At 65.1% G+C, this 24,547-nt stretch overlaps 1 protein-coding gene across 1 annotated transcript; it reads right to left on the bottom strand.

Moving 5' to 3' along the window:
• Positions 1–8,142: 8,142 nt before the first annotated feature.
• On the bottom strand, positions 8,143–18,149 carry Rbm38 (RNA binding motif protein 38). The gene is made up of 4 exons (XM_042699233.1): positions 17,798–18,149; positions 17,151–17,274; positions 16,649–16,703; positions 8,143–8,938 (listed from the first exon to the last, which is right to left on the bottom strand). The coding sequence occupies exons 1-4, from the start codon at positions 18,041–18,043 to the stop codon at positions 8,635–8,637; spliced, it is 729 nt and encodes a 242-aa protein (XP_042555167.1). The 5' UTR covers positions 18,044–18,149; the 3' UTR covers positions 8,143–8,634.
• Positions 18,150–24,547: the final 6,398 nt, after the last annotated feature.

Genomic DNA, 24,547 nt, shown 5'->3' with positions numbered 1-24,547 from the left:
CTAAATATAGCCACAGCCACAGGGGCGCGGGTGCAGTCTGGGGAGAGGAAGCCTAGCGGGGTGGGGGTGGGGCACCCCTGACTCCAACCCTCCCCCACCCTCAGGGGAGAGGAAATGGTGACAGTTAATTCTGGCCTGGCTGGGGACAGCAGGGACCTCTCCACCGGGCTGGTCCTTAGCTCTATTTCACGAGGAGAGGGCTGGGACAGGGTGGACTTTCCAAGCAGTCGCCTGGCGTGTCCAGAGCCAGGAGCTCTCCGAGCCTCAGTTTCCCCACCTGCAGAATGGGTAGAGTGTGCGCTGCCGGGGGAAGGGCTCCCCCTCAGATGACTGGCTGCACCTCATGCCTATGTGAAGGCACTGGGAGCCCTCACCCAACCTTTCCAGGAGTTTCAAGATGGCACCAGCGAGTTCAAGGCCCTCCTGAGCACAGACGTGCCAGCCACTCCCCGATGTCCTACAGCTCCCAAGGCTCCCGGCTGGTTCCAGAAGGTTCCAGGGGAAGCAGCAGGGCCGGGGCGAAACCATGCCCGGGCAGGTGCTCACAGGGCCCCTCCCACAGTGAGGCTGGACCTCCGTGTGTCACCAGGTCACCAAGGGAAAAACCAAACCATAGCTCCACACTGCACAAGTCACTGCTGTGACCACACCACGCACTGGACGCAGGGTCCAGGGAGTCTCGCTGTGTCCTTCACTGCTAAAAGACGTCTAGCCAGGCATGGTAGTATATGCCTGTAAGTCCTGCACTAGGGAAGTAGAGGCAGAAGGCACCAGAGCCTCAGGTCAGCCTGGATGAGAGAGAGAGGGGTGGGGGAGAGGTGGCAACTCTCACCAAAATCTTCCAGTGCCTGTGGTACAGGGTAGCCGCCTGCTCGGAATTTTCTGTGTCTTTTATTTGTATTTATTTTTATTTACTTATGTATTTGTTGGTCGTGGGGCCTGAACTCTGGGCCTGGGCGCTGTCCCTCAGCTCTTTGGTTCAAGGCTAGCACTCTACCACTTGAGCCACAGCGCCACTTCTGGTCTTTTCTGTTTATGTGGTGCCGAGGAATCGAACCCAAGGCCTCATGCATGAGAGGCAAGCGCTCTACCACGGAGCCACCTCCCCAACCCCACTTTTGTATTTTTGTTTCCTCCTCTCTATTCAATAGACTCTGCCACCTAAATCAGAGCACCATCTCCAAAGAGTGAGAGGCCAGCTGGCCTGAGGGCGGGGCAGTCAGGTGGGGGGGCAGGAGGGGGCTGGCACGGCCCTGCGTCAGGACCCAGGGTTTTCCTTTCCGTGTCTTTGGTGTGTCTCTCTCCCTCATTCTGGGTCTCCCCCTCCCCCACCCCCTCCACTGGGTTTCCCTCTGTGTCTGTGGGCATCTCTCTTCTTCCTGAAGGAGATGAGGACAGAATCCAAGGAGAGCACCGGTGACTGAGTTGTGCCGGCCCTGTGTCCCAGGGGTGGCAGAGGGGACGCGGCTGGAGGGAGGACAGTAGTCCTCGGAGATGTCCAGAGCAGGGCAGAAAGAGCAAAGGCCCTGGGGCAGGTTATCCTGGGGAGCAGACCTCCACAAGCAGGAGCCTCTAGGAGCCAGGACCCCAGGGGACCTCCCAGGGTGGAGCCCCTGGGGACTCTAAGTGGGTCCAGGTGAACTAGTCACTGGGAACCTCAAGGAACTTTCCAGAACCCCCACCTACCCCCCCCCCCCACCAGAGGAAGGGATCCGGCGATGGGCCCAGCACCAGCACCAGCACCTACCCCGAAGAGGCTGGAGCTAACGCGCGGCCCAGGCCTGAGAGCGCGTTGCGCCCTTCTATGTGTTCAGTGGACGTGGACACCGCTGCAGGAGGACAGCGCTGCGGGGCCAGCGCTGACCTGCCCTGGGGGGGCGGTAACTGTCCCGTGGCCGCCCGCAGCTCACTATGCACGCTGGGAGTCCTGCGGGGCGGACCAGGCCTGGCTGTGACGCCCTGGGCCCTTGGCCCGCCCTCCCAGCCGCCTCTGCCCCGTGCAGGCCCCGGGCCTGCCGAGTCTCTCGGCCTGGCCCGTCCTCCCGGCTGGTGGCCGGTGGTGCCCGGGAAGGCCCCGGACGCTCACCCTCCCAGGGGACAGCTGAGCCTGGCTGGCTGGAGGCCTGCGTCCTCACACCACCCCGGGCAGCACCGGCCAGCTGGTGCAGGTCCAGGGGCTCTGGGACAGTATGGCTGCGGGGAAGCGCGGGCAGCGCCGGCCGGGCCCCAGGGCCTGGAGGGGGCAGAAGGGGCCGGGGTCTCGGCTGGTGGAGGGCTCCAGCCTGCTCCCTGGGTCCCCGAGTCACATGCCCATGTGTGAGAACACAAGCATGTGCACACACACACACACACACACACCCCACTTCCTGGCTGGGCCCCGCTGGGTCTCCTGGCCTCCTCGGGGCCCTGCCGGGCTGGCGCTGTGCACACCTGCTCTCACGCCTCCTCTCCCCGCCGGAGGGTCTGTCATGGGGGTGTGGGGGGGAACCCCAAGGAGGCCTCCCCCAAGCAGCCAGCACCCCACTCCTGCCACGCACACCCCCACTCAAACCAGCCCCACAGCTGCTGCCATTTCACTCCACAGTGCCGCACAGCCCCGCTGGGTGCTCCGTGCCCGGTGCTGGGTGCTCCGTGCCCGGTGCTGGGTGCTCCGTGCCCGGTGCTGGGTGCCCCATGCCCGGTGCTGGGTGCTCCGTGCCCCGCTGGGTGCTCTGTGCCCGGTGCTGGGTGCTCCGTGCCCGGTGCTGGGTGCTCCGTGCCCGGTGCTCATTCCCCCATGCCCGGTGCTGGGTGCTCCGTGCCCGGTGCTGGGTGCTCCGTGCCCGGTGCTGGGTGCCCTGTGCCCGGTGCTGGGTGCCCCGTGCCCGGTGCTGGGTGCTCCGTGCCCGGTGCTGGGTGCCCTGTGCCCGGTGCTGGGTGCTCCGTGCCCGGTGCTGGGTGCCCCGTGCCCGGTGCTGGGTGCCCCGTGCCCGGTGCTGGGTGCTCCGTGCCCGGTGCTGGGTGCCCCGTGCCCCGCTGGGTGCTCCGTGCCTGGTGCTGGGTGCCCCGTGCCCGGTGCTGGGTGCTCCGTGCCCGGTGCTGGGTGCCCCGTGCCCGGTGCTGGGTGCTCCGTGCCCGGTGCTCGTTCCCCCATGCCTGGCGCTGGGTGCTCCGTGCCCGGTGCTGGGTGCCCCATGCCCGGTGCTGGGTGCTCCGTGCCCGGTGCTGGGTGCTCCATGCCCGGTGCTGGGTGCCCCATGCCCGGTGCTGGGTGCCCCGTGCCCGGTGCTCGTTCCCCCATGCCCGGTGCTGGGTGCCCCGTGCCCGGTGCTGGGTGCCCCATGCCCGGTGCTCGTTCCCCCGTGCCCGGTGCTGGGTGCCCCGTGCCCAGTGCTGGGTGCTCCATGCCCGGTGCTGGGTGCCCTGTGCCCGGTGCTCGTTCCCCCATGCCTGGCGCTGGGTGCCCCATGTGCCCGGTGCTGGGTGCCCTGTGCCCGGTGCTCGTTCCCCCATGCCTGGCGCTGGGTGCCCCATGCCTGGTGCTGGGTGCCCCGTGCCCGGTGCTGGGTGCCCCGTGCCCGGTGCTGGGTGCTCCGTGCCCGGTGCTCGTTCCCCCATGCCTGGCACTGGGTGCTCCGTGCCCGGTGCTGGGTGCCCCATGCCCGGTGCTGGGTGCTCCGTGCCCGGTGCTGGGTGCTCCATGCCCGGTGCTGGGTGCCCCATGCCCGGTGCTGGGTGCCCCGTGCCCGGTGCTCGTTCCCCCATGCCCGGTGCTGGGTGCCCCGTGCCCGGTGCTGGGTGCCCCATGCCTGGTGCTCGTTCCCCCATGCCCGGTGCTGGGTGCCCCATGCCTGGTGCTCGTTCCCCCATGCCCGGTGCTGGGTGCCCCGTGCCCGGTGCTGGGTGCCCCATGCCCAGTGCTGGGTGCTCCATGCCCGGTGCTGGGTGCCCTGTGCCCGGTGCTCGTTCCCCCATGCCTGGCGCTGGGTGCCCCATGCCTTGTGCTGGGTGCCCCATGCCCGGTGCTGGGTGCCCCATGCCTGGCGCTGGGTGCCCCATGCCCGGTGCTGGGTGCTCCATGCCCGGTGCTGGGTGCCCCGTGCCCGGTGCTGGGTGCTCCGTGCCCGGTGCTCGTTCCCCCATGCCCGGTGCTGGGTGCCCCGTGCCCGGTGCTCGTTCCCCCATGCCTGGCGCTGGGTGCTCCATGCCCAGTGCTGGGTGCCCCATGCCCAGTGCTGGGTGCTCCATGCCTGGTGCTGGGTGCCCCATGCCCGGTGCTCGTTCCCCCATGCCTGGTGCTGGGTGCTCCATGCCCAGTGCTGGGTGCCCCATGCCCAGTGCTGGGTGCTCTATGCCTGGTGCTGGGTGCCCCATGCCTGGCACTCTTTCCTCCATGCCTGGTGCTGGGTGCTCCATGCCTGGTGCTGGGTGCTCCATGCCTGGTGCTGGGTGCCCCATGCCTGGCGCTCTTTCCCCCATGCCTGGTGCTGGGTGCTCCATGCCTGGTGCTGGGTGCTCCATGCCCGGTGCTGGGTGCCCCATGCCCAGTGCTGGGTGCCCCATGCCCAGTGCTGGGTGCTCTGTACTTGGCGCGGGGTATTCCAGCTTGGTGCTGGGTGCTCTATGCTTGGTACTGGGTGCTCCATGCCCGGTGCTGGGTGCTTCGTACTTGGTGCAGGGCATTCCAGCCTGGTGCTAAGTGCTCCATGCCCGGTGCTGGTTCCCCACTTGTCTGTGGCCCTGACACTGCCAGCTTTTCAGTGTCTGGACATCTGCATTGTTTCTGCTCCAGGACGCAGGGAGGGCGGGGCGGGGTGGCAGGGGGGTGGGCAGCGGGTCTGGGCAGCTCTGTCTGGAATCAGTGGTGTGGGCTGGGGTTCTGGCCTCTGACCTGGCCTCTCTCCTCTTCCCCCTCCAGGTGTCTGTGAGGTGGGTCTCTGGCTTCAGCGTTGATTTTTGGAGCCTGTGGTTCTTTTAGACTGCTTAAGTGAATCAAGGTGGGAAGGAGGAAGGGGAGGGGGAGGGAAGGAGAAAAGAAGCAGAGGAAGGAGAGGGGGGAGGGGGAAGGGGGGCCCACCCCACCCTAACTGGCTTCCCTGGGGGGTTAGCAAACTGATGTTCAAACTGATGATCAAAGCCCTTTGCAGCTGAGACTGCTGGGGGGGGGGGGGGAGAAGGGGAGAAGCAGGGAGGAAGGGAGAAGCGGGGAGAAGGGGAGAAGCAGGGAGAAGGGAGAAGCGGGGAGGCGCTGAGCTGGGCCTGTGGCTTCACCTGCAGTCTCAGCTACTCAGGAGGATCATAGTTCAAAGCCACCCTGGACAGAAAAATCCGTGAGACTTTTATCCCCAATTAACCACAAGAAAAAAACAAAATCCCGGAAGAATGGCTCAAGTGGCTGAACATCTGCCTTGAGAAAAAAACAGAGTGCGTGAGGCCCAGAGTTCGAGCCCCAGTACTGGCAGAGAAGAGAGGGGAAGGAAAGAAGGAAGGAAGGGAGGGAGGGAGGGAGGGAGGGAGGGAGGGAGGGAGGGGAGGAAGGAAGGGAGGGAGGGAGGGAGGGAGGGGAGGAAGGAAGGAAGGGAGGGAGGGAGGGAGGAAAGGAAGGAGGGAGGAAGGAAGGGAGGGAGGAAGGAAGGGAGGGGGTAAGAAGGAAGGAAGGAAGGAGGAAGGAAGGAAGGAAGAGGGGAGGAGGGAGGGTGGGCGGGGCTGGGTTAGACAGCGCTGAGGCGGGAGGGGCTGAGCTGGAGGCTGTCTGTGAAAACAAACACAGCCTCCGGCTTGGGGCTGGGCCTGGGTCAGCTGGGTCACCCTGGGTGGCTGTCACCCTGGGTGGCTGGCGTGGAGGTGCCACGCGGGTGGGGCATGCGGCCCCGCCCCGCCGGGAGCCCGCTGATAAGCACAGCTGGACTTATCGGCTTCCAGGAGACCTGAAGGTATCAGAGCCAGGTGCCAGCGCCGTGCCAGGGACGGCTCCCCCACTGAGGGTCCAGGTGTGGTGTTTACGTCTCTGGGGAAAACATGTGGCACCTTGCCCGGATGTAAACCCTAGCCCTGCCCGTGAAGATGGCCGGGCCTCCAGGCCTCCATTTCCAGCTGTGACCAGGCTGTGTGTGAGGGTCAGGAGGTGGGGGTGCCAACCCATGAGGGACCCGGGAGGTGCTGGAGAACAGTGTGTGTGTGTGTGTGTGTGGGTGTGGGTGTGTGTGTGTGTGTGTGTGTAAGCACGCGCACACGCTGGGGCTTGAGCGCAGGGCCTGGCTTTTTGCGGGCTAACTGGAGAGGAGTCTCACAGACATTCCTGCCCAGGCTGGCTTTGAACTGTGATCCTCAGACCTCAGCCTCCCGAGCAGCTGGGGCGCCAGGCGTGGGGACTGCGCCTGGTGCAGTGGCTGCGGGAGCTGCGTGTGAGGCTGGCGCAGGCAGCGTCACAGGAATGGGTCACCATCCATCCTCATCGCCCTCCTTTATCCTAGTGACAAACCCTGGCAGCGCGCTGTGCCTATTAGCTCATCTACAGGGGGTGTTACCAAGATGGCTGCCAGAGTTCCCGCCGTCACGCCTAAGATCCAGAATACTAAGCCTGAGCATCCAGACTTCACCTCCCCTGGCACCATTCTGCCCCCGCCTGCGGCAGGCAGGCCGGGCACAGGCAGGGGGTCTGTGCCTGGGGGCGGCGAGGTGGGATGGGGGGCTGCCGTGGCTGAGATGCTCACGTCCAGGGCCGTGGGGTGTCCCGGTGAGGAAGTGCACAGGGCAGAGGCTGGCAGGGCAGCTCCTCAGCCAGGCCGCCCACGACCTCCACAGAACCCAGGCCACTGGTGTGCGCTCGCCCCAGGGCCCACGGAAAGGGCCAAGGGCAGCCTCCACCCCTGGGGTGAGGGCGGCGGGCCCGGGCAGTCGCTGCCGGTCCCGGGCAGTCGCTGCCGGTCCCAGCCAGCCCAGTCCTGTGCTCCTCAGCCCACTGAGCCGAGCCCTCGGACACCCCGCTGGGCTCCCCATCTACAGCTGCCTCCCCGCTCCCAGGATCCAGGGCCACTCCCAGCCTCGCGCTGGAGGCTGGGGAGGCTGATAGGGACAGGACACGGCCGGCAGGTGGCCTTGCTGATAACCCTGGCAGTGCCCGCAGCAGACCCTGCGGGGCTTATCAGCCCCAGCAAGCCCCCGGCCCCGCCCTCGTGCTGGCAAAGAGACACCGAGGGCAGCCTGGGCCGGGCCTGGGAGGCCAAGCAGCCCGGGGAGGCCAAGCAGCCCGGGGAGGCCAAGCAGCCCGGGGAGGCCGAAGGACAGCAGACCTGCAGAGCACCACCCCTCTGCGCCTCCGTTTCCTGTCTGGACGGGGCAGGGGGGGTGAACTCCATGTGGACCCCCCTCTCACTGCTCACCCCTCGGTCCCACAGCCCCCCAGGAAGCTGCTTCCTCCTGGTGACCGGTCTCTGCCCCGCTGGCCTGCCAGACTGGACATCCCAGACTCCTGTGGGGCAGGCGGGGCTCCTTTGCTGGACGCCTCTCCTGCCCATCGCAGTGGCCATGCGTGCGGTCTGGCCGGGCCGTGTGCACCAGCTCCACTTGGGTGTGAGGGCTGGGCGGGGTAGGGGTCCTCATGGCTAGCAAGTGCAAAGGCCCTGTGGTGGCTCTGCCTAGCGTCATGACAAGCTAAAGGCTGCCAGGACTAGGGTAAAGTGAGGAAAGATGAGGCCACGGCTCCACAAGCCATCGTGGGCAGCGGGGAGTCACAGAGGGTTGGGAGCTCGGGGAGCCGGGGCTCTCTGGGCATCTGGGGTGCTTGTGGGGCAGGGCGCAGGCAAGAGGGCGGCGCTGGGACGGGTGCAGCGGTGGAGGGCAGAGGCGGCGGGGAACGACCCAGCCGGGTCTGAGGGCCCTTGGCAACCTGAGCCTCACCGTGTCTGTCAGGCCCCGTCCCAGCCCTGGGAACCCATGGAATCCCCCAGGATTCCACCTCCCCCAAGCCCCAGCTCTAGGACCCCACGGGGCCCCTTCCTGTCCCCCCAGGTCCTAAACCACTCAGCCCTCTTTGCTTTAGCAAAACAGAACTTCCAAGCTCAAAGCACCAAGCACATGGCCTGAGCACAGGCTGGACGGACCCGCTGCCCCCTCCTGCCCCCCCCCCCCCCCGCGCGGGGCGAGGTCGCAGGCCAACAGCTCTGAAGAAAACGAGCTTTATTGTTATCCCCTGCCGGTCTAATAAAATACGGGAATGGCCACAGCTACCTTGCTCCCGGCCTGGCGGGCAGGCGGCCGGTGCGGCAGGGCAGCGCGGCGGCACGCGGCTCCCTGAGGTAGGTGTGCGGGCGCGGCTGCCCGGCCGGGAGCCCGCGCCGTGGCGGCATCGGCGTGGAGCCCCATGGGGGACGACGTGCGCCCCCCCGCGGGGTACACAGCGTCCTGGCTGCAGATCACAGGACACGGGAGGAGGGTCCATCCTGTACCCCTGAAGGCTGCTGCGCATCCCGACTGGGGCCTCACCGGCCTTGGGGCCCGGGTGCCCCCGGGCTCCGCCACCGCCGCCCAGTGACAGAACACAAGTCTCAAAGTCCCCACGAGGGCGGGGCGCGCACCCCGGCACGGCTGGCGGGGGTGGGGGGTTGCCCAGCCCCCGGGCGGGCGCCCCACCTTCTCCCAGGCCCCACGGGCGCGTCACTGCATCCGGTCGGGCTGCAGCTGGGGCGCCTGGTACTGCAGGAAGGCCGCGGCAGCCGGGGCGGCGGCCGGGAGCGAGGGGGGCATCGCGGCGGGGTAGCCGTAGCCCACGAAGCTGGAGGCCGAGCCCGGTGAGGCGGCGTACGGGCACTGGTCGTAGGCGGCTGGCGGGTACGGGGCGTAGGCTGGGTGGGCGGGCGTGTACTCGAGGTAGGGCGAGGACAGGGACGGGACCGGGGTGGCCGGGATCACCATGCTGGGCTGCAGGATGGCTGACGGGTAGACATAGTGGGGCGTCAGCCTGTGGAACAAGCAGAGTCAGGGCCGACGTCAGAGGGGGAAGGCTGGAACTGGAAGCAGGTGGGGTAGGAGAGCAGCTGGACCGTGCCTCAGGGCCTTTGCACAAGCTGTGCTTGCTCCCAGCAGGACACTAGCCCAGCCCCCCCCACCCCCCCCCCCCCCCCCCGCAATGGAGCCCCAACAAAGCTTTCCCAGACTTTCCCCATCTCCTGCAGGACCATGAGATTTAGGAAGCTCAATAAAACTCAAAAGTATGGCCTTGTGGCAGGGTGCTAGGCTCACAAGACTGCCTCCTAGCTACTCAGGAGGCTGAGAGGTGAGGATCGCGGTTCAAAGCCAGCCCGGAAAGTCCGTGAGCCTCATCTCTAATAAACCACCAGAAAAACCCTAGGTGGAGCTATGACTCAAAGTAGTAGAGTGCTAGCCCTGAGCAAAAGAGCTCAGGGACTGCACCCAGGCCCTGAGTGCAAGCCCCATGAGCAACAACAAAAAGTGTGCCGTTTCGATTTAAAATTGAGAATTTGGGGTGGGAATGCGGCTTAGTGGTAGAGGGCTCGCCTAGCATTACACAAAGTCCTGGGTTCGATTCCTCATTACCACATACACAGGAGAAGCTGGAAGTTGTGCCGAGACTCAAGTGGTAGAGCGCTGGCCTTGAACCAAAGCTGAGAGACAGCGCCCAGGGCCTGAGTTCAAATCCCACAACTGACAAAACCAAAACCAAAATCCCTGAGAATTCCAAGCCGGCAAGGGAGGGATGGGGTCCACCAAGGCGAGCCTGGCCACCCCCTGCCCCTCCCCCCCAGGCTCAAGGCCAGGCCAGTGCAGGCGCAGGTGGAGAGGTGGGCGACAGGAGGCCCGAGACCCATGCCAGTGATGCCCTGCGGGCCCACCCCGACTCCAACCACTGACAGAAAACGGGGGTCTGCAGACCCACCCGACTCCAGCCACCGACAGAAAACAGGGTGCCCTGCAGACCACGGGCCCCACGCCTGTCCTGCTCCCCCCCCCCGCCCGCTGCCCTGGCTCCACAGTGTGGGGCACGAGGGCGGAGTCCCTGCAGCCAGAGAATACCCCAGTGACGCCGAGGGGCTGAGCAGGCCCAACCCGTGCCCACGGCGGCCCTGCCCCCCACGCCACGAGCTGGCAGCGGTGTGGGACGAGGCGAGGAGAATGCACACCTTGGGGCGGGGGGGGGGGGGGTTGCTGAACCCCTCACGGGGCAGAGGCGCTAGCACGAAACTCCACGCACGCCTGCTGATTGATCGGCTCAGAGACGCGCCACACCGTGGCACGCCGTGATTCTCCACGCGATTCTGTGGGCAGGCAGCCACAGAAGCTGGAGATCCGATCCCACACCAGGGCTGGCAGCCGCCAAGGCCGCAGCCTGAGCCAGACCGCAGACCCGCACGCAGACCCGCACGGCAGCCATTCCCAGGCCTCTGGCGGAAGCCCGGCACAGGCTCCGCCTGCCCCGCACTCCTGGAGCCTGCACCCTGCCAGCCTGGCACAACACGGCCTGGGTTCAAATCCTGCCGCCCTGGGGAGGCCATCTTTCATTCCCGACGGGACCTGGGCACTGAGCAGAGCTCGCCGTCTGTCCTCCAGGTGTGGCCTCCAGGACCAGCCGTGGGACACCGAGGTTGACAGGAGTGGAGGCTGCAGCCCACCCGGCCATGAGACCTTCCCGACGGCCCTCCAAGTGTGGGGTTCTGAAGCCGTGAGCCCGACTGTCCCCAAACACAGGCCGGCACAGCCCTGCGAGCGGGGGCGTTGAAATGGCTCCCGACAGCCAGGCGGGCAGCGGTCACCCCGGCACGGCCGCCCGGCAGCTGCGGGCCTTCCTGCCCCAGGCCAAGTGAAGAGGAGAGGCTGCAGAGCCGCATCACAGCCACGCCAGAGGCGACCCGAGATGACCAGAGGCCACGCCCAGGGGCGCCCAAGCCGAGGAAAGAAGGCCCACACGTGCACGTGCAAACACACACACACCAACAACCCTGGGCTCCAGGACACACACACCACCGCAGACCAAGACCTTCCTGGCCCTGGGAACCAGGCCTCCCGCGCCCCTGCCGTCCACGGCTCTGCCCGCTGGACCCGCAGGCCTGCAGAGGGCACAAGCTAGCCCAGCCCGGCTCCTCTGCCCCACGTCTGTGGCCAGGACAGGCTGGATGCACTCCCTGCCCCACAGCCTCCGGACTGTGCCACACGCTGAGCACTCTCCTCGCCAATCAGTGCCCGTGTTCACCCCCGCCTCTTCCCAGGTCTCTGGGCTGGGTCACTGGACACAGCAGAAGGAACAGAATCATGCTCAAGACTCCCCAGGCCTCAACAGCTCCAGGACCAGCCCAAGACCTGGGGCTTCCCAGGGCTCCTCCAGCCCCCCAGACTCCACCCCATCTCCCACCAGCCCCAGGACCTTGGCAGCTACCATGCTTCTGCCCGCAGGCTCCTTACCCACCCCCCCCCCCCCCCCCCCCCCCCCCCCGCTGCAAGCAAGCTCACCTTCCCAGATGTTTTCTTGGGCCTGCAGCTTCACTCTTTCTGGCAGTCTGAAGAACAGACCCCCGTCTAGGCCGCTGGGTGCTGAGTTCTCAACACAGCCATGATCAGGGTTCTCTGCTACCCGCGTGTGCGGGAGCCCAGCAGACACAGCTCCCTCCCAGAGCCCTCTCCTCCCACCCAGCTGGCTCAGGCCTCATCAGCAAGGAGCACCGGGGAACCCCCCAGCTTCGCCCACGGGGCCACGTGTGGCCTGTGCCTGACACCATGCAGCCACCCTGGCCTCAATTTCCCCATCGGCAAACTAAGGATGCCAGAGTGCAAGACCGAGCTTGCCCGGGCCCGGGCTGCCCTAGGAGGGGCTGGGTGAGAAGCAGGGCACCTGCGCCCTCAGTGGACAGGGTGGCTGCTGACAGGTCACCCCAACGGGCAGGCCTGGCACACAGCCTGTCACGAGAGACAGGGCCTGGGCTGGGAAGGTGGCTCAGTGGTAGAGCGCTTGCCTTGCATGCCTGAGGCCCTGGGTTCGATTCCTCGGCACCACATAAGCAAAAAGAAAAAAGCCGGAAGTGGCACTGTGGCGGCTCAAGTGGTAGAGCGCTAGCCTTGAGCTGAAGAGCTGAGGGACAGCGCCCAGGCCCAGAGTTCAGGCCCCAATACCGGACCCAAAAAAACAAAACAAAACAAAAAAGAGATAGGGCCTTGCCCTGCACTCAAACCCAAAGCCCCGAGGGAAAGGCAGGGCTGGGGGGGGGGGGGGGGAGTGGGGGAGCGTTTCCTGAACAGAGCCACCACTGAAAGAAGCCCAGGAAAGGCAAAGGGCCGTTCACTTTTTCTGGCTTTGGGAGCTGGTCCCAGCGCTGCGCTGCCCACCCAGGAGACTCTCAGCAGGAAGGGAGGGCCCAGTGTGCCACCGCTGGCAGCAAGCCAGGCCTTAGGGGTTCTGGGGAACCCCCGTGCAGTGGCAGGGAAGGGGAAGGCTGCCTGTGGTATGGCCGGGACACACATGAACTTGTCACCTGCCCACCCCACCCCCCACCCCCACCGAGTTAGATTGGGACAACCCAACTTGCCGCTCTGCAGCCCAGGCTCATCAAACCAGCACGGAGAGGCTGGGAAACATCTCTCCTCAGCCCAGCACTTGCTGGCAGCCCGGACACCCAGCTTCAGATTCCACAACTGCCATCAAGGCCCCGCTCCCTCCCCCTCCCCCCTCCCAGCCATCCTGCAGGGGGCGCTGGGATCACCAGCTGGGCAGGGGCTCGCCCAGGCCCCAGGGCAGGCTAAGCTCCAGCCCTGTCAGCTCTCTGGGAGCCTCTGCCGGCCTGGCTATGGCCGTGGGGCTGAGCCTCTGTCCAGGTCTCCAAGCCTCCGGCTCCTCGTGGCCTCTGGGTCCGAGGCTTCAGAAGAGGCCCTCTCCAGCCAGGCCCCGGCAGAGTGGGAGCTCAGCCTTGGAGAGGAACGCAGAGGCTGGCTTCCGGCAATGCCCGGGCACAAACAACAGGTGCAGCACGGGCCTCGGGCGCCCTGGCTGCTGTCAGACAGCCAGACAGGAAGCGGCTGTGGGGAGTCGGCAGGGCCACCCCAAGAGAGGGGAGAGAAAGGTGAGGCTGCACAGGGCGGCGGGGGGTGGGGGGGGAGAGCCAACACCCAGGGACTTGCTCCACGGTGGGCTTGCAGACAGCGCTGCAGGACGCTCTGCCCACCTGACTTCTCGTCCCAGACCCAGACGGACCCTGAGGTGCAGAAACAGCGCAGGAGACCCAGGCCCTTTCACACCCACACCCACAGCCCTCCCTGGCCAGGAGACCCACCCCTCCACCACCACCACCCTCCCTCCTCTTCCCCCCCCCCCGGCCCCCCGCGACGACCCTCCCTGGCCAGGTGCACTAACAACACAGGCCCTGCGCGCCAGGCCGGCTTTGCATGGAGCAGCATCCTTCTTTGCATGCGGTTCTTCTGACTCACACAGGCTCAGCCCCCCCCCCCAACCCTGCACCCCCTGCTGGCACCTCTCCACCAAAGAGCTCCCCGCTGCACATAGTTCTTTCTGCCCTGCCACCCCAAAAGATAAGCTGTGTCCCTGGGGGTCGGGACCTCTTGCTGGCCCTCACTATGGAGACAGGGCTGACCTGGAACTGGGGATCTTTCAGCCTCCACCGCGGCCTTGCCAGGCAGGGAGTGAGCACCCCAGGCGGCGTGCACCTCGAGTACCAGACACGAAGGGCTCTGCTCTGGTCTCCTTGCCCCCCACGGCCGAACTATTAGTACCCTGAACTGACCCGCGTGGGGGGAGCTCAGGCCTGGTCCAGAACACCAAGAGCCACCACGGGACCCGCAGAGGGCTCGGAGGACCGAGCGTGGGTCTGGCAGGTTCCAGCTCCGGTCATCACAAACACGCCAGCAGTCCTTGCCGTGAGACAGAGCCCAGCGTTCCCCGAGCCAGGCGGCCAGTGCGCCAGGTACAGTGGTCATCCTCCAGGGGACCCTACACAGGTGGGCGTGTGGGCATGTGTGTGTGCGTACGTGCATGCGTGTGTGTGTGTGTGTGTGTGTGTGTGTGTGTGTGTGTGTGTGTGTGTGTCCGGCCGACCAGCTGGCCTGAGGCTGACCTCAGGGCCTCAGCACTGGTTTTTAGCCTTTTCTGCTTACGGTGCTCTACCACGTGAGACACACTTCCACTTTAGGCCTTTTCTTTTCTGTAAATAACTGGAAATAAGCGTCTCACACACTTTCCTGTCTGGGCTGGCTGTGTTCAGACCTCAGCCTTCTCTAAGCAGCTAGGATCACAGACACCAGCCAGCAGCGTCCAGCAAAGATCCTCTTTACGAATGGGGATCTTCAGAAACAGCCCACAGAGGCCCCAGGGGCAGCCTGGCCAGAGCAACCTCTGCTGCTGGGCTCCTGACTGACCCAAGCTGAGTGGACAGATGCCCTTGACCCTCAGAGGCCCTCCCAGGCCAGGCCAGCACACTGCCTGGACACAGGAGATCTCCAGAAAGCAAGAGCCCCTCCGCCAGGCAGAACTGCCTCCTCCCTGCATACACACACACACACACACACACAAACACACGCACACACACATGCACGCACGCACACACACGGCATCCACAAGGGAAACCCACAGGCCTGGGGTTCAGAAAGGAAAGGCCTGGCGGGGCCGGGCATAGAGCAGTGGCAGATGGTTCTGGGGAATCTCGCCAAGCTGACAGTCTTTCTGGGCAACGAGGCCAGGGCTCCTAGCAAGGCTTGCTGAAAGTCTTGCCACGGACTCCTCTGAACCAGCCGAGCCCTGGAAAGCCTGGAGAACGTTTATTCGGGCCCTGTGGCCCCCCAAACTCCCCAGTCCTAGCCCTCTCCCCACATGGTACCCTCATCTAGGCAGGCCTGGCCTCCACTGCCAGCCTGGGCTGACAAAACAGCCGAGCCAGGCCTCCTGTGCCCCAGCCCAATTGTCTGCAAAGACAAAGGGGTCGCTGAGGCCCGGCCCTCCAGGCCGGCCCAGGGCGGGAGCTGGGGCTCACAGATGACCTACACAGCCAGGCCTGGCCGCGGCTGCACCACCCAGCCCGGCCATCCCGCTACCCGGGCCTCCACGGGGGCTGAAGCTCAGGACAGCGCTCGCTGGGAAGAACAGAAAACGTTCTCTGGACGATCCCATCTCTCTGACCTGTCCCTGTACGGGACCTCCACCTCTTGGCAATCAGTGAGCAGTATTGAATGACCACCCCAGGACCAGCTGGTGGTCCAGTTACAAACCACTGCCACCGTGAGTCAGGTGCACATGGCACTGAATCTGTGCCCGACCCCTGAGCACTCCATGCCAGGGGCTCCAGGGACTGCGGGAGAAGGAAAAGGCTGGGCCTTCCTACTCACCTCCCAAAGAGCTGGCTGACGGTGGTTTCCTGGAGTCTCCTCCCACTTACCAACCAGCATCCCCCCTCCCCAGACTACCCAGCCCATCCTCGCCTCAGTCTCCCTGTGGGTGGCATGGGTCCCCACTTCAGAGGCTGGCTGGAAGGGCGCACAGGGAGGTCTGCAGGACGCATGGTACCCCAGCCCACACACGGGGTACTGTTACGAGGTGTTGCTCCCTTTTTCCAGAAGGGAAAATTAGGGTTACCTTGTGCCAGGACCCAAGTGTAGAGTCGGGATTTGAACCCGGGCCTGTGCTGGCCCCAGAGGCCAGGCACTGGTCGCTCAGGCAGCAGCAACGGCTGAGAGCAGAGCTGGATGCGGGTGGGAAGCCCCGGGCCCTGAAGGCAGCAGAGGCTGGGCCAGGTCTGTGCCTGCTCCTCACGCAGCCTTGCAGACACAGACAGAAAGGCCCTTCTCCCTGGTCCAAACCCTTGAAGATACAAAGGCTGGGAGTGAGTGTCCCCAAACACCTTCCCACACGGCCCTAGATCATGAGCGAACAGATCTCAAGGAGAAAGTCTAGAACCATCGGCCCCAGGACACTGCAAGCCTATCCTAGGAGAACAGACACTTCCAGCCAGGCCACCTCCAGCTCCCTCCACGGAATCTGCCAAGCTACCAGGACACCATTGCACTGCCTAGCAGCATAACAGCAACCCGGGTGGGCCACACTCAAATGGAGACCCGAAGTCCAGGGACCGGGATATGGCCTGGGAAAGCTCAGGGAAGGGCTGCCCACCTCTGGTCGAGAGCCACCAGTCCCCGGCTGCTGCAGGGGCCTAACCAGGCAGGACCCCAGACAGGGTGCTCCGTGCCCCGTGCAGCTGCCAGGCCTCATATTCAGCATGGGAAGTGGGATGTGCTGCTCTAGCGCATGTCACACAACAAGCAGCCAGGCCACGATCAAACATCACACCCCAGCTGGGACCCACCCCAGGGGGCGGAGACCCACGGCTGCCTGGCACTAGAGCAGGTCTGAGGGCACGGAGGGAAGAGCCCAGTTCACTGGTTCCCCAGAATGCAGGCAAACAAACGTCCTGCCCAGGTGTATCCAAAGCCGCTCACCACACCTCACAGGTGGGAGGCAGAGGGGGCTGGCATCTCCCAGACTCAAGCTTCCCCCGGCCAGGGATGGAGAAGTACTTCTGCCTAGTCTTCCCCAGTTCACTGCCAAACTACGATCATGCTTCTGAAAAGCGGAAATCCCCCCAATCTTTCAGACTAGCAAAGCCCATGGCCGGCGGCCTCATCTCCAACAACCGCCCACCCCACGCCGGCCACATCCACTCACCCGTAGGTCCGCTGGATCAAGGTGGGTTGTAGCTGCTGCACACCAACAGCAAACCCTAAAAGGAAAGGCCAGTCAGGCTCTCACTCCTCAGGTTGGGGGAGGCGTGCACACCATCCATCCCCAGTCTCAACGGATTACCAGCTTCCTAACCCCTCCCAGGCTACCCCACCCCCCACACCAGCTGAAACAAACGCCAGCCTGGGGGCCAGGAGGGAGCAGCGCCTCTCAGGGTGAGGCTCAGCCTTCAACCCCGAGGGCAACTTCCTCTCAGTCAGGGCAGCTGGCAGTCGGGGGCTTGGGCCCTCCCACGCCGTCCCCGGGGCCCACACACTGGCGAGCTGGGGTCGGGCTCCCGAGCTGGGGTGCGTGCCCGGCAGCCAGGGCTCTGCGAGCACTGATAGCTGACTGCCACTCCCGGAGGGAGGGGGCCCGTCTCACCGGACAGATACCAGCGCTGAATATAGAAACCCAGAAGAGCCGGGAGGAAAACACAAGCTCTCACCCGTCTGCAGGCTGCGAGGCTTGGCGCCCAGATACGCCAGGTTCACGTTGGCCTTGCGGCCGTCGATGATGGGGTTGGGGTCTTTGCAAGCCCGCTCGGCGGCCGCCCGGTCGGCCATGGTCACCTGGAGTGGCACAGACGATCAAAGGCCCTGTGGCCGGGAAGGGAAGGGAAGGGGGGGGAGCACGGCCGCCCCTCCCTCCAGGGCGCCCACCCTCGGGGCCTCCCGCAGGCTGCCCCCCTGGACTCCGGCTCTCCCACAGTTCAAGTCCTGCCAAGTGCGGCCTCCCGGGGCAGAAGCGATCCCCCGGGGAGTGGAGAAGGGAAAACACCGAACCCCAGGGAGGGGCGGCCCCTCCTGGGGGGCCGCGGGTGTCCGGGAGGAGGGAGCCGGCCCGGGCGGGAAGGGAAGTCGGAAAGCGCGTCTCCGGCTCGCTTTCACTGTGGTCGGGGTGCGCTGGGGCGGCCCCGGGGTCTGTTGGGAAACGGGGGAGGAAGGGCGAGGGAAGGCCCCACCGCACCCCGGGGGGCCGGGCCCCTCCCGACGGCGCTGGGGGCGGGGCGGGCGGCGGGGGCGGGGAGGCGGCAGGTGCGCGGCGCGGCCGGGGCGCGGGGCGGCGGGGCGGCGGGGCGGCGCGCGCACTTACGAAGCCGTAGCCGCGGGACTTGCCCGTCTGGCGGTCGGTGATGACCACGGCCTCCTCGATGTCCCCGAAGCCCTCGAAGTACTTCCTGAGCGAGGCGTCGGTGGTGTGGTACGGCAGGCCGCCCACGAAGATCTTGGTGAACGTGGTGTCCTTCTGCGAGCCGTGCATGGCGCCGGGGGCGGCCGGGGGCCGCGGGAAGCCCGCGCTCGGGGCGCTCGGGGCGCACGGCACGGGCTGCAGCAGCATGGGGGGCGCCCCGCCGCTACGGACCCGGGCCGCGCGACGCTGCGCGCATGGGGGGGTGGGGGCGGGCGGCGGGAAGCCGTCAACCTCCGGGCCCGTCCGAGCGCCCGACCGCGCTCCGCACCGGCGCCTCGCGAACTCTGAGCCCCGGCGTCCGCCCCGGGCTTTGTAGCAGGCCCCGCCCCCGCTGACCCCGCCCCCGTCCTCGACCACGCCCGCCGTCGGACCACGCCCCCTCCGCGCGCGGGGGCCGTCGGGAAGTGTAGTCCCGGCCCCGCCCGGCCGGGTCGCCAGGGGCGGGGGCCGCGGTGGGGCGTGATGGAGGCGAGGGGTCCTGGGAAGGGGACGTGGGGGTGAGGGCGCGCGGGAGAGCGAGCGCTGGCGGGGAGGGAGCACAGGGTAGCAGTTCGCCTCCCGCCAGCTGGCTTTTCTGCAGCAACCCCTCGCCCACTTGGCCCGCGCCTCAAGCCGGGCCTGGAGCCGAGTCCCCGCCCCGCCCGGAGGGAGCGCTGTCGGGGATGGACGCCGGACAGGGAGTCTAATCCCGGGGTTGCCAGAGGAACAGCAACGCCCCGCGTTAAGGGAGGGTGATCGGATTTAGGGTCACTTGCACATGTAGGCCCCCCCCCCACGCGCAGCACAGGCCGCACCGGCCTCTGACCCAGTGCAAGACCGGGGCAGGGCGGGGACGGGACCCGATCACGGAGCCGCCCGCGCTGGGGGAGGCCGAGCGCAGCCCCGCCGCCACTGGTGCTGGCGACCCCCGTGGGCCCACCTTTGGGGAGACAAGCAGAGAGATCCCACCCCCTCCCTGTCCCCAGCCACAGAAAAGGGGGACGAAGGGACGAGATCTCCCCGGCCAGCACCACGTAAAGAAGGCCTCTCGTTCGAAAGGCCTGGAGAGTGCCCTGGGCGGGGCGGGCACCCCCGGACCCCCGCTCCGGGGTGAGCAGGCCTCACCCCCTCCTCGGCTCCTGTGCACTGGGGACCTGCAGCTCCAAGGGGGCTCGCTCTCGACCCGGGACCAAGTGGGAGCCGCACCTCTGGCTCCGGGCAGTGGGCAGCGAGGCGGCCGCGGGGCGTCCCGCCGCCCTCCCGCCGGCCCCCGGCCCCTTCTCTGCCCAGGTCCAGTTCCAGCGAGATGGGCCCGGCCCGGCAGTCGGTGGGGACCCCACCCCGGCCTCCTGGGAAGGGAACCCCCAGTCTTCCAAGCTGAGCTCCGTCCGGGGTCTGACCCTTGCCTCCCCTATCACCTGCGATCAGGCTTCCCCTGGGGACACCTGACCCTTCCCTAGGGAGGACAGTGCTTGCTGAGCGAATCCACCCCGTGGTGAGGCCACCCCGAGCCGCCCTGGCCCCTGCGCCCCCTGCATCCCCCGCACACCTTGCATCCCCCATGACCCCTGCATCCCCCATGCCCCTGTGCCGCCGTGACCCCTGCATCCCCCATGACCCCTGCATCCCCCATGCCCCTGTGCCCCCGTGACCCCTGCATCCCCCATGACCCCTGCATCCCTCATGACCCCTGCATCCCCTATGCCCCTGTGCCCCCATGACCCCTGCATCCCCTGCGTCCCTGTTGCACCCACTAGAGGCTCTGAAGGGGGCAGCTACGTGCTCTTGGACCAGCTGGGACCCTATCCCAGGAACTCAGTTGCCCTTCTGTGACACCCAGCAGGGCAACTGGGGCAGGCTGGGGCCAGGGTGGCCGACATGTGGCCTACAACTGCCCTGGCCACCAGCGGCCATGGCCCTTCCCACCCCACCCTGCGGAAGAGTCCGAGGAGGGCGGGAGTCGGGGGGCGCTGTGGGGTCGGGGGCAGGCTCAGTGGGCGCACTGTGGGGTCAGGGGGTGCGTTGTGGGGGTCAGTGGGTGCTCTGTTGGGGTTGGAGGCAGGCTGTGGCTCAGTGGGCGTGCTGTGGGGTTGTGGGCTGGCTATGGGGTAAGTGGGTGCACTGTGGGGTAAGTGGGCACACTGGGGTAAGGGGCAGGCTGTGGGGTAAGTGGGCGCACTGTGGGGTCAGGGGGTGGGCTGTGGGGGTCAGGGGGTGGGCTGTGGGGGTCAGGGGCACAGGGTGGGGTCAGGGGCATGCTGTGGGGGTCAGGGGGCACGCAGTGGGGGTCGGGGGCGTGCTGGCCGGGCACTGCGGACGCTGGAGAGCAGGGCCCGGTGGTCTGAAACTGTGGCCCAGGCCCCGCCCACGTCCTTTTGGGGCATTGCCTCACCAGTGCCCCTCCCGCACCCGCCACCTCCCACAGGAGCGTTGTTGGCCCGGATTTGCACCGGGGATCCTTCCAGGGGTCTGAGGGCGCGTGGAAGGGTGGGGGCATTCTGCTGCTTTCCTGAGAAAGCTCTAGCCAGGCACAAGGTGGGCAGTGCCATGGCCCCGGTGCCCCTCGAAGGGGCACTCAGGGGGGTGGGGGCAGACGGGGCCACCCTGGGCGCAGAGAACAACGAACAGAAAGCCAGGGCTGCGACAGCTCCGACTTCTGCCATTTAGTGAGTACTTTTTCAAGTGCTGTGTGTGTGTGCTGTGTGCGTGTGTGCGCGTGTGCTGGCTGTGTGTGCGCATGTGCGCATGCTGGTGCTGGTGCTTGAACTCAAGGCTTGGGCACCATCTCTCAGCTTTTTTGGTCAAGGCTTGTGCTCTCCTGCTTGAGCCACACTTCCACTTCCACCTTTTGCTGGGTAATTGGAGACGAGTCTCCTCGGCTTTCCTGTCCTGGCCGAGTGTGAATGGTGATCCTGAGGGCTCTGCCTCCGATGTGGAATGGTAGGTGGGGCTGCGAATTCTCCCCCGTCTCTCATAAGAAGGACCTGTTGCCTGGCAGTGCACTTCAGTGCCAGCTCCGGGACTGGTGACTCATGTCTCAGCGATTCACCCTTGCACCAACCACTGCCACAAGTGGACACGCCAACTGGGTTTTCAGAGGGTGGCTACCGGGGTCAGCGGCTGGCCGGCCGGACCCAGGAGCCCATCTTGTCCTCAGCAGCATTCCAAGAGGACAGGTCTCCAGCTCTGGGTGCTGGGCTGGTGGAGCTCGGGGTTGGGGAGATGCGTTGATGGGCAGTGCAGGCCAGGCTGGGCACAGCAGCTGGCCTGACCACCCCTCAGTAGAGGACAGTCAGCCCCAACTCATTTCCATGGATATGCAAAGGGGTTTAGGGAGGAGAGGCGGGCTCAGGATGGCACGAGCTAAGGATGGCTCAAGCTCTAGGTTCCCCTAGCCCTGGGCCTGTGCAAGTCCACAGCTGGCTGGGACTGAGGTGGCAGTTGTCACAGGGCCTTGAATGTGTGGCTCCGGCAGGCTGTGGGGGCACCCGAGAGCCAGGGTCTCGGCAGCCCTCCTGTGAGCAGAGGAACATTCTAGCACAGGTCACATGGTCAGGACTGTGGCCTGGGGCTGAGTAGGGTCCCTTTCCTGTCGGGGCTCCCTTGTCTCCCTCAGGCAGTTCCTGTCTCAGGGTTTGGGAGACGCTGGAGAGGCTCGGGGCCAGGCAGGGACTAAGCCACCAGGACTGGCCACAAGGAAGCCAGAGGCAGGCCTGAGGGGGGTGTGCAGGATTTGCACACAAACTAGACATCAGGGGGTTACCACCTGTAAAAACTGTCAGCTTTCTGGGCTCTAGTGCCTCAGGCCTGTAATCCTAGCTACTCCTGAGGCTGAGATCTGAGGATTAAGGTTCAAAGCCAGCCTGGGCAGGAAACTCCCTGAGACTCTCATCTCCAGTTTAGCACCAAAGAAAGCCAGAAGTGGAGTGGTGGTAGAGCACTAGGCTTGAACACAAAACCTCGGTGCCAGGCCCTGAATTCAAGCTCCAGGACTGGTGCAAAACAAAAAGCTGTCAGTTGGGTAGCAGTTGAGTGACAGCCTAAGCTAAAGTCTAAAATCGGCCATCGTCTGTCACCCCAATGAGCAGCTGGACATGGCCAGCGGCCAGCGGCAGGGCTGGTAGTGTTGGTGCAGACAGGCGCATTTGCAAAAGCCCGGGGCGGTGGGGCCCCAGTCTGGATGACAGCAGTCCCCTCGCTTTGCTTCCCTCTCGCTCCCACAAAAGACTTCAGAAAGCACAGTTGGGTTTCAGTTTCCCTGCAGCAAGGGGCCGCCTGTGCACACAGCCACGGCCGGGGCGGGGCCGCCCGTGTCACTGGGAGACCCACAAGGGAGTCTGGTAGGGCGAAAGCTTTCACTTTCCTGCTAGTGCAGGTTCCTCATTCTCCCTTCTGCCCCCAACACGGGAGTCACGTCTGGAGCTGTGGCCCACATCTTGGGACCATGAGGCACAGACACAGCTCCTGGTACGCGTGACCCAAAGAACATTTGGCAGTGTGGTCTGGAGACATCTTTGGCGGTCACAGACAGGGGAGGAAATGCTAGGGGCATCTAGGGGTGGACATTAGCAATCTACAACGCCCCCTATATCCAAGGACTTACTGGACCCTAATGTCGGTGAGAAGCCTTGTGCAAACGCAGCACTCACAAGGCGGGCCGGCCGTGATTCCACCTCCCCTCCCTGGGCGCCTCTGGCCACGGGAGGAACAAGGCACAGGGGAACACCTCGCCCCACTTTCTCTCCATACGTGTCTTATTCTGGCACTTTTGGGGTGCTTTTCCCCCTTCACCCCCTGGGGCTTCTGCATGAGCAAGTCACACCAACTGAAGTTCCCTTTTCCACCCCAGGAGTAGTAGGGGGTGGGGCGGCTGTTTGGGGAGGGCTGACTAGAGGGAGGTGCCAGCCTCACCACTGGTGACAGACGCCCCTCCCCCCAAGGCAGAGCCTCCCCCCCCTACCCCGCACAGCCGCTGTCCCTGAGTCCAGCCTTCCCCAGCTGCCCCAGGACTCTTGTGAAAAGCACAGCGCTTTGCACTAAGGAAACAAAGCACAGAGCCACAGAGCAAGCCGGGGCTCCTGGACTCCATTCCATGGAATACTTGATTTTTTTTTTAAAATAGGGTCTCGCTATGTACCCAGGCTAGCCTGGAACTTTCAACATTCCTGCATCCACTTCCCTCGCGCCAGGATTACAGGGATGCAACCCACCATGCGCAGCCAACTGCACGGGGTCTTTGCCGTCACGCACAGCCCCGCCCTAATGTGTGAAACGTCACAGGCTTTCACCTAGCCTGAAAAAAACCGCGCCACGCACGCACGCGGTCTCCACGTGCTTCCAAGTGAGACGAGCTGTAGGAGTTGGGGTGCAGGGAACACGATGATTGTGCCCAAATGACCTCCCACAGCACCGAGGCCAGGCCTGGGGTTGGGGTGCATACAGCTCTAAAATGCTGGGGGGCTAAGACAGAGCAGGAACTCATGCCACCCACCTCAGCAACCTATGAATGGTGGCTCCTCCACAGCCAGGGCCAGCGGGGTGCCATCTTCACAATGGGTGCAGACTCACGAGGGACTGCCCGCCCCCCACTCGAATGAGGCCGTCACCAGCCACCACCATGCTGCCAGGCCCTGCCAGCCACCACACGAACCCCTTGCTTTATGAAGTACTCAGTGCATGTACTCTGTAAAAACCAGTGAGGTAGCCGGGCGCTGGTGGCTCACGCCTGTAATCCTAGCTACTCAGGAGGCTGAGATCTGAGGATCGCGGTTCAAAGCCAGCCCGGGCAGGAAGACCGTGAGACTCCTATCTCCAATAAACCACCAGAAAACCGGAAGTGGCGCTGTAGCTCAAGTGGTAGAGCGCTTGCCTTGAGCTGAAGAGCTGAGGGACAGTGCCCAGGCCCAGAGTTCAAGCCCCACGACCGACAAAAAAAAAAAAAAAAAAAAAAAAAAACCAGTGAGGTAGCCGGGTGCCAGGGGCTCCTGCCTGTAATCCTAGCTATTCTGAGGACTGCAGTTCAAAGCCAGCCTGGGCTGGAAAGTTTGAGATTTTTTTTTTGGAGGTCCGGTTGTGGACCTGAACTGTCCCTCAGCTCTTCAGCTCAAGACTAGCGTTCTACCATTTGAGCCACAGCACCACTTCCAGTTTGCTGGTGGTTCACTGGAGATAAGTCTCACAGATTTTGCTGCCTGGGCTGGCTTTGAACCACAATCCTCTGATCTCAGCCTCCTGAGTAGCTAGGATTACAGGTATGAGCCACCAGCACCTGGCTTTTACTGTATTATTTTAAAGCTATTCTTCCAAGAGGAAAATAATTTTTCCATCCCACCTTCCAAATATGAGGGATGTGGTAACAAGAGTAAACTGAGGGGGTGGGCCAGCACTCAGTTGAATTCAAATCCCACAACCCCCGCCAGGAGCACCCTCTCCCACCTCAGGGGAAGGGATGGGCGCTGGTGCCACCTGCTGGTCGGACTGAAACCAAGCATTAGCCAGGTGCAGGAGGGAGCAGACCAGGCCACACAGTGAACCCACTTGGGTGCGCAAGACTGCAATAGACCTGTCATTCAGCAGGAACTCTGAGGACACCAGGAGGAAAGGGGCTGTGGTGGGGTCCCGCTCCCCCCTAGGGTAAAGAGTCCCAGACCCGTTTTTGATGGTGGTCTAGCA

This window comes from Dipodomys spectabilis, unplaced genomic scaffold, assembly GCF_019054845.1.
Source record: "Dipodomys spectabilis isolate Male_0828 unplaced genomic scaffold, ASM1905484v1 ptg000240l, whole genome shotgun sequence".
NCBI lineage: Eukaryota > Metazoa > Chordata > Mammalia > Rodentia > Heteromyidae > Dipodomys > Dipodomys spectabilis.
The sequence above is the reverse complement of the archived record's forward strand: the minus strand, read 5'-3'. Positions and strand labels throughout refer to the sequence as shown.